Source organism: Myotis lucifugus, unplaced genomic scaffold (assembly GCF_000147115.1).
Source record: "Myotis lucifugus unplaced genomic scaffold, Myoluc2.0 scaffold_2792, whole genome shotgun sequence".
NCBI lineage: Eukaryota > Metazoa > Chordata > Mammalia > Chiroptera > Vespertilionidae > Myotis > Myotis lucifugus.
In genome coordinates this window covers 5,168-14,153 of record NW_005873840.1, presented here as the reverse complement: position 1 = coordinate 14,153, position 8,986 = coordinate 5,168, and the positions used below count along the sequence as shown (strand labels likewise).

Sequence of the window (8,986 nt, the reverse complement as noted above, 5' to 3'; positions counted from 1 at the left end):
AAGGCCCCGGGCAATGGGGTTGCCCCCCCGCTTTTTAAGTTCCTTCCCCCCCCCAGAGGGGGGTTACTTTTGCCCCCCCCCCCCCCCGCCTTTCCAGTTTTTTCTGCCAAAACGATGGTGCCAAGGCCAATATCCCCTTTTTTTTAGAAAGAAAAAGCCCCAAATTTTAGACCTTGGTGATTTTTTGCCGCACCATTCTCCCCTAGCCGACAATGGACCGGTCCCCCCTCCCCCTCGAGAATGCTGGACAGTCCCCTCCTTCGCGGGGGGAAGGGAATTCCCCCCTAACGGTGCCCTTCATTGTGCAGATGGGGAGAGAAAGGAGGCATCTGAGAAGACGTTTCTCAGGCCAGGTCTGAGCCTCCGTGGTCTTGGGAACCCCCGATACCAGAACGAAACCCCCCCCCCCCAGCAGCATGTGCAAAGCCACTTGGCGGGGGTCAGAGCATGCCGGTGCCTGAATGCCTGCATCCTACCTTCCGCTCCGTGAACTTGGGCTTGGTCCCTGACCTTCCTGAGCCTTGCTCTCCCCAGCTGGGGAAAATGGGGATCATAGAAGACTATTGTGCGGGGCCGTCGGAAGGGCTGGCAGGCATGGTGAGGACACCGTGCCTGAGCCGCAGCAAATGATGGTGGCATTTGCCTCGGTGCTGGCTACAGAGTCTGCGGGGAGAGCCTTTGACAGATGCTGGTCATCTGGCATCTTTGGTCCTTTTTATTCCCAAGTCCGTCCATCCGCCTGCCCCAGGCCCCAGCCCTGTTGGTTCTTAGCTCCTGTGTGTGGCCCCGGTCTCCAAGAGTCTCCTCCAGGCTCCGGGGACACGAAATTCTCAGCAAAGAGACATTTCTAAGCAGCTCATCTGGAGCGCTGCCATGGAGAGAGAGAAAAAACCCGCACCAGGGAGTAAGCTGTGGTGTATATCTTCATGCCTTCAGCTGGCAAACCAAAGAAACGACAGTGTAAGAGCCGCACTCAGGGCTGCTGCCTCTAAGCGTACGAGCCGGCTGCAAGCTCTCCGGTAGAGGCCTGGCCCCAAACCACAGGCCCCACGAGGTTTGAATTAACCTGCCCGTGGCAGATTGGAGGCAGCGCCCCAGCCATAAATGTGACGTTCTCATCGATTCAGTGCTCACGCTCGCGCCAGGCATCTTCTGAGCCCTTTATTTCTCCTGTGGTCACTCGATCTTCCCCCAGCTCGGTGTGGCAGTGCTGTCGTTGTCATCACGGTGGTACGTACGGATAGGTCAGCTGACGCCCGGGGTTCAAATCACTGGCCTGAGGTCACACAGCGAGAAGTGGGCAGGATTTCAGCCCAGGCGTCTCGGCTTTTGACGTCTGTGCCACGCCTTACGATCTCTGAACCAGATTTAAGACAGGGAGTGGGGTGCTGGCCAGTGTGGCTCAGTGGTTGAGCGTCGGCGCATGCGCCAGGAGGTCATGGTTTGAGTCTGATCAGGACACATGCCGAGTTGCAGGCTCGATCCCCCGTAGGGGATGTGCAGGAGGCAGCCGATCGATGTTTCTCTCTCATCGCCGGTGTTTCAATCTCCCTCTCCCTCTCCCTTCCTCTTGCTAAAAATAAATAAATAAATTATATATATATATATATTCTGCTCGCTCCCCATATATATATTAAAGCAGGGAGTGGGGTGTTGAAAGGGATTTCAGATTAACTGCTTTGGGAGGGGGAGGTGCAAATGAGTATACCTAGTAAAACTATACCCTTGAATAATAGATGTTTGTGTGTATGCATGTGTGTGTGTGCACGCGCACACGCATGTGTGTATGAGCCAAGTGCAGGCCCCGCCACGCCCCCTCCGCTGACCGCGCTCCTCCTGGTTGCAGGTAACCTGGACATCACCCCGGACGACCCCCGCTGGATTGGAGCCTGGTGGGCCGGCTTTCTGCTCTGCGGTGCCTTACTCTTCTTCTCTTCCCTCTTGATGTTCGGGTTCCCCCAGTCTCTGCCCCTGCACTCCGACCCCGCCGTGGAGAGCGAGCAGGCCATGCTCCCCGAGAGGGAGTACGAGAGGCCCCCGCCCAGCAACGGGGTCCTGCGGCACCCGCTGGAGCCGGACAGCAGCGCCTCCTGCTTCCAGCAGCTGAAAGGTAAGACGCCTCGTCCGCGGGCGGCCAGGTTATGGGGGGATCGAGGGCAGGGGGACGCTGGTAACCAGGACGGGCTGAGGGGGCACAGGAGGCAGAATCGACCTTGTTTTGCATGACTTGCTTCCCAGGCCTGTGCCTGACTCCCTGCGAGCCTTGCTGGCGGGTCCTGACCCTCGGGTGGGCTTTCCCGGGGGCCGGTCCCAGCCGTTAAACCCTGGAGGCAGAGCCCTGCCTTTGATCATTGAAAGAGCAGAGCTTCAAAGGCTGAGTCCTCGTCTGTGTGCTGGTCACGCTGACGGCCAAGCGGCCCCTTTCTGTCCCAGAAATGATAGCTGCGCCGGCGACAGCGGGGACAGCGGGGACGGCAGGGACAGCTGAGCAGGCTCAGAGCCTTCACAGCCGGCCCCACAGTGTGCGGTGGCTAATGACTCTCAGAGCACTCGCCCGGCCGCCCGCTTGTCCGCTCGATGAGGTGGATGTGACTGTCTTCGTGCCACCCATCGGGACAGCGGGACTAGGCCCAGGTCTCCAGACTCTAAATTCCGAGCTCATCCCAGTGTTTTGCACAAGGATTCACTCAACTGATAATGAACCAACCGAGGAGGAAAAAGGGAGTCAGCAGGGGGTTGATGGAACAAAAGCCCTTTTCGATCTTTTTTTTTTATGTTTTTATTGATTTCAGAGAGGAAGGGAGAGGGAGAGAAAGAGAAACATCACGATGAGAGAAGTATTGATAAGGTGCCTCCTGCACGCCCCCTCCTGGGGATGGAGCCCACACCCAGGCATGTGCCCTGACCTGGGATGGAACTGTGACCTCCTGGTTCTGAGCCACACCGGCTGGGCCCAGCCCACACTTAACCCTGGCACCATCAGCCTCCCTCTAGATACCCCTGCAATACTTCCAGAAACAATGTGTACGTAACAAAGGACAATGTCTCAACACTGAAACGCAGGTTTTTAGTGTGTGAACGCTTGTCGACATTTCTTTGAAATGACATCTCTTAAAAAGTCAGATTGTCAGCAATGTTCCAAACCCTGTGAAAAATAAACACACGCCCCTACAGGCCAGGATTCGCGCAGTGAAGCAGCAGGTACGTGGATGGATACCGAGAACTGAAGGTGGTGTCCCCACGCTGTTATTCTTACTCAAGCCTGTTTAAAAGATTTTGTTCCGTGTGTGTGTGTGGCATGCAATTATTTAATCCAAGAGCCGCCTCCCTAAGGTTTTAGTTATATTAACAGGAAGCTGCCCACAGAACCACGGAGGCCACGAGCACAGTGTGGCCTGGTGGTTTCTCAGCGGGGCTGTGGGGTTGTGCCCACAACCCAGGTATAAGCCCTTGTCAATCATGGATCGGCTGCCTCCTGCACGCCCCCTACTGGGGATGGCGCCCACAACCTGGGCATGTGCCCTTCCAGGAATCGAACCAGTGACCTCTGGGTTCATAGGTTGATGCTCAACCACTGAGCCACCCCGGCCAGTCCCAAATGTCCCATTTTTAAAAACACTAATGGAAAAGGAAATCTTAGTGGTTTCTGAACCCGCATACTTAAGAGAAATACAGTGCAATGAAATGAGATTAACATGGTTCCCCCAACAAGCCCTGCTCTGGCTCTGGGCTGAGTGGATTGGGTGGGGGAGGACCACCTGAGGAAGGAGGAACACGGGGAGCAAAGACCTGGGGCAGAGTGCTCCCCTGAGGAGATAGCCCTGGAGCAGACGTCTGGGTGGGGAGCCGGGTGCTCACGATAACAGCTCAGCAGGGGGGCTGGGCTGGAGGGAGGAGGGGTGAGGTGGCAAGTGTGATCAGACCGCTGAGGGGCAGACCCCGGGCCATCGCTGGGCGTGGTTGTGTCCATGGTGGAGTTTGGAGCAGGCACGTGATGGGAGCTGATCCCATTGGCTGCCGGGTGGGGAGTGATGGCATCGGATCAAGAATGAGAACTAAGACCTAGTTGGGCTGTGCGGTGATCCCCCAGGTGAGAGGCCCTGGCGGCTCTGTCCAGGGAGGTGGCCGTGAAGGTGGTGGAGGCAAGGATGGGGGAGGTTATGTATTTAGAATGGATATGGGAGAGCCTGGAATTTCCTTTCTTTCTTGGAATTGTTCAGATTAAGTACACATACAGTTGTAAATGTTAAATATATATATATAGATAAATATATCTATACATATATATCTATATATGGATATATATAGATCTATATATAGATATGTTAATAGAACATAGTTATACACTTATAATTTATTTATAACATATAATTTAGGTGTATTTTCCCTTTTGAGAAACCCAATCTCCTTTGGGGGGGAGGTAAGTTGTGATTGCTTATAAACATTTTTGGTAAGTTGTGCTTATAAAACATTTAGTGTTCCCGCTAAACTGTAATAACAGGCATGTTATAGCCTCCCGTTTTAGTACTTGTCAGCCTGAGTTTGGAGCTGAGGGTGACCTACGGGCTATAGATTTGGGCCTGAGGAGCCGGGTGATTCCACTGCTGTTGACTGACCCAGGCAAGAAGGGCCTTGCGGGCAGAGGGCCTGGGAGTGCCGTACGTGTGACCTTGGCCCCTGCTTCTCTCCCTCAGTGATCCCCAAGGTCACCAAGCACCTGCTCTCCAACCCCGTGTTCACCTGCATCGTCCTGGCCGCCTGCATGGAGATCGCGGTGGTGGCCGGCTTCGCTGCCTTCCTGGGGAAGTACCTGGAGCAGCAGTTTAACCTCACCACCTCCTCTGCCAACCAGCTGCTCGGTGAGTCCGCCTCAGCCCCCGGGAGGGAGGAGGCTGTGTCCTGCTCATAATCAATACGGCAAGAGCATCCAGAGCCCGGCCGGTGTGGCTCAGTGGTTAAGCGTCGACCTATGAACCAGGAGGTCACGGTTTGATTCCCAGTCAGGGCACATGCCCGGGTTGCAGGCTCGATCCCCAGCAGAGGGCGTGCAGGAGGCAGCTGATTGATGATTCTCATCATTGATGTTTCTCTCTCTCTCCCCCTCTCCCTTCCACTCTGTGCTACTTTCTTACAGAGCTCAACCTCCCTGATTATATTTTTCTAACTCTAATATTAAAATTAATTTGCATTCCCTGAGCACGTAGCAGCTGGTTGATACAGTCGACTGACCTAGGATCTGTTGATTGGCAAGGAGGAGGCCTACTGGGCCGGGAAATTGGCCGCACAATCCACCCCGTGGACAAATGACGCCCGTGGTCATTTACATTCGAGTTTTCAATGAAGCGCGTTGGTTTCCCTAAAATCCCATGAGTCTCTGGGAATCATAAGTAACAGGTTTTGGTCCTGCTGCCTTGCAGATGGCTCTGTTTCTGAGAGAGAGAGAGAGGGAGAGAGAGAGAAAGAGAGAGAGAGAGAGAGAGAGAGAGAGAGAGAGAGAGAGAGAGAGAGATTGATTTACTCACCAAGAGCCCCAAAATATACTGACTGGCTTAGTGCTCTTTCCTGCGAGGCTCTGGGGCTGCTTCAAGCGCCGTCTGGGGCTGGCGGTTGTGGGCCCTTTGGCGAAACAGCTCCTGGCCCCTCCGCGGAGCACCCCTGGCCTGGTTAGAAGAGGAGGGACATCCCCTGTGAGTGGCAGCCCCGGACCCGGTCACTCAGCAGCTCAGAGAGCACCCCGGCTCCTGGTCCTCCTTTCTCAGAGCGCGTGTGCGTCCCTGGAATATGTCTTTGTTTCTCGGTCGTCCCCGCACCAGCTGTGTTTCTGTGCGGGGACCCCACTCACAATAGGGGGGCATTCAGACGCCTGGGAACGGAGTTGGTACGTGTGTGTCTCTCCAGCTTTCTGTGAGCTCCTTGAGGGCCGAGATGAGGCCCCTGATGGAGACTTAGGCACCGGGAGGGCGGCCGGGAGGGAGGCCCCGCTGCCCCTGCTCACGGCCCGCCCTCTGCCCTCCAGGGATGACGGCGATCCCCTGCGCCTGCCTGGGCATCTTCCTGGGCGGCCTGCTGGTGAAGAAGCTCAGCCTGTCCGCCCTGGGCGCCATCCGCATGGCCATGCTCGTCAACCTGGTGTCCACGGCGTGCTACGTCTCCTTCCTCTTCCTGGGCTGCGACACGGGCCCGGTGGCCGGGGTCACGGTTCCCTATGGAAACACGTAAGTCCCGCAACGTCTGCTCTGCCCGTCGGCCCCGCAGGCCGGCTCCCTCTCACGCGTAGGGACCCGGGCGGAGGCGTGGATGGCGTCTCTGCATCTGACTCCCAAGGTCAGAGAATCGGGTGACCCCTGGGCGGGGAGGGCAGACCACTCCCTCGACGGCTCGCCCAGGGCAGCGGACAGACGCCGGGGAGTCGGTCAGACATCACTCCCCGGAGGACTCACGTTACGGCTTCTCATGTTTGACTGTGGGAATAATGTGAAGATAGGAAATAAAAATGATTTTATTGTAATATTCAGCTTCAAGTAAAAGATGGAATAGGCATCAACAGTTCCCTAGACTAATGGAGCTATTATTACGCTCACACGGTAATTACAGGCTCTGGCTCGGGTAGGAATTGGTAAGTGTGGGAGGGAGAATAAAAAGGAGAGAAGGGAGAGGCGAAGTGAAGGAACTTAATTTCATGCGGGAACTTTTCTTACTGTCTAGTTACTACCCTTAGATGCCGGTGTTGACAGCTTCCCCTTTTCTACATGGGACTCCGGCTGCCTTGAGAAGCCGGCCTGGAGCTGAGGCTGTGGCACAGCTGGCCTGCAGTTCCTCTCCTCCCTGGCCGCCTCCTCCGGGCAGCCCGCCAGGCCCACTTCTGCAGTTAAGCCAGAAGCTGCAGTGGAGCTGGGCTCAAGGAGAGACCCTTCCCTCTTACACACTAAAAACACCCCTTCTGCCCCTTCCTCTTTGCAATTTGCTTGCTCAAGGTCACTTTGCCTTTAGTGGTACAAAAGCAAATTTAAAATATCTCAGTGTTATTTTTCGCAGGAAATCAGCACACTCAAGCAGACAGTAATTACTGAAGCAGCCTCGTCATAGTAGTTTGTTAGGCACCACGAGGCTTGCTGTCTGCTGGGAGGAATCAAACAGAGACAAGGACTGAAGAGGGGAGACGTTAGTGGTCAGCTGTGCTGGGTGGAGCTGTTGGCCCAGTGGAGGCTGTGGTAATCCGGAGAGGCAGCATGGAGGAGGCGGCCCTGAGCAGCGCTCCCACCAGCCAGCCAGCCTGGCTCCATGGTGCAGGGAGCAGCCCCCAGACGCTCAGCAGTGGCTCTGGGCTGCATGTTGCAGGACAAGCGGGTTAAGAGGAGGAAAAGCAAGGGGGTGACTCATCCCAGCAGAGAGATATCCCTGGGGGTCCTGGGGAAGCCGGCCTTTCTCTGACCCGCTCCGTGTTTTCTTTCTTTTCCAGCTCAGCGCCTGGCGCAGCCCTGGACCCCTACTCACCCTGCAATAAAAACTGTGAATGCCAAACCGACTCCTTCACTCCCGTGTGCGGGGCGGACGGCGTCACCTACCTGTCTGCCTGCTTCGCTGGCTGCAACAGCACGGTATGTGGTTTCCTCAGGGCGCGGGAGGGAGCGGGGACACGGGCAGCCCCAGCGGCTTAAACCCGAAGGGCAGGGCAGGCGTGGGCAACCACACTGGGTCTTCTCTCAGCCCGCCCTGCTACGGCGAAGGGTTTTCCATCAGTAGGAGGAGGGGACAGCTGGGCCCTTCTTGCTAAATCCAATTGGTTTCCCAAAAGCGTCTCTGAGCAAAGGAAAGGAAACAAAGAAAGCTGCACATGTGGGGCCAGAGAAAAAGACTGTGGCCCGAGGCACTCACCAGGGTCAGTGGGGGAGGACGACTGCGGTAATGAGCTCCCCGGCAACACGAGTATGCAAGGGAAGGCTAGAAGGCCATGACAGGGAGCCCTCTTCCACAGCGGAGACTGTGGCGTCAATTCGGCCTCTTCCCTATGCAGCGCCCTTGGCCTTCTGCATCTCCATCTCCCATGGTACCTTTTGTGGCTCTTTCCTTCTTGGCCGGAATTACACAGCTGGCAGGAGCCTGCCGCCTGCCATGTTCTCCGCATGGATACCCGATGCCAAGTGACTGGTCACCAGCTCCAGGGGATCCTACCTGCAGGGTCTCTCCCGCCTGCCCTTCCGCATCCACGCCACCCCGCCCTGCTAGGGGCCTTCCTCATCTCTTGCTTGGACCAGGGCAGTGGTTGCCTAACTGGTCTCCCAGCTCAGGGTGGCCCCCTTCTGGTCTGTCCTCCGCGCTGCAGCCAGAATGATTTCTGTGAGGCTACAAGGCCCCTTGCCAAGGCTGCTCTGTGAGCTGGGAGGGAAGAGCCAGGCGGCCCTGGGTTTGTGTCCTCAGCATGTGTCTGTCCCCAGCCGCGTCCTCAGCATGTGTCTGTCCCCAGCCGCGTCCTCAGCGTGTGTCTGTCCCAGCCGCGTCCTCAGCGTGTGTCTGTCCCCAGCCGCGTCCTCAGCGTGTGTCTGTCCCAGCCGCGTCCTCAGCGTGTGTCTGTCCCAGCCGCGTCCTCAGCGTGTGTCTGTCCCAGCCGCGTCCTCAGCGTGTGTCTGTCCCCAGCCGCGTCCTCAGCGTGTGTCTGTCCCAGCCGCGTCCTCAGCGTGTGTCTGTCCCAGCCGCGTCCTCAGCGTGTGTCTGTCCCAGCCGCGTCCTCAGCGTGTGTCTGTCCCAGCCGCGTCCTCAGCCTGTGTCTGTCCCAGCCGCGTCCTCAGCCTGTGTCTGTCCCAGCCGCGTCCTCAGCCTGTGTCTGTCCCCAGCCGCGTCCTCAGCCTGTGTCTGTCCCCAGCCGCGTCCTCAGCGTGTGTCTGTCCCCAGCCGCGTCCTCAGCGTGTGTCTGTCCCCAGCCGCGTCCTCCGCGTGTGTCTGTCCCAGCCGCGTCCTCAGCCTGTGTCTGTCCCCAGCCGCGTCCTCA

General features: G+C 57.1%; 1 protein-coding gene across 1 annotated transcript in view; it reads left to right on the top strand.

The window, feature by feature from the left end:
• SLCO3A1 (solute carrier organic anion transporter family member 3A1) overlaps positions 1 to 8,986 on the top strand; it is a gene marked incomplete at its 3' end in the record, with an annotated part of 16,391 nt that overhangs the window by 2,612 nt on the left and 4,793 nt on the right. Inside the window, exons 2-5 of the mRNA XM_006108606.3 lie at positions 1,847 to 2,110; positions 4,695 to 4,859; positions 6,017 to 6,215; positions 7,460 to 7,598. Coding sequence (XP_006108668.3) covers positions 1,847 to 2,110; positions 4,695 to 4,859; positions 6,017 to 6,215; positions 7,460 to 7,598 — 767 coding nt within the window. The remainder of the gene's footprint in view (positions 1 to 1,846; positions 2,111 to 4,694; positions 4,860 to 6,016; positions 6,216 to 7,459; positions 7,599 to 8,986) is intronic.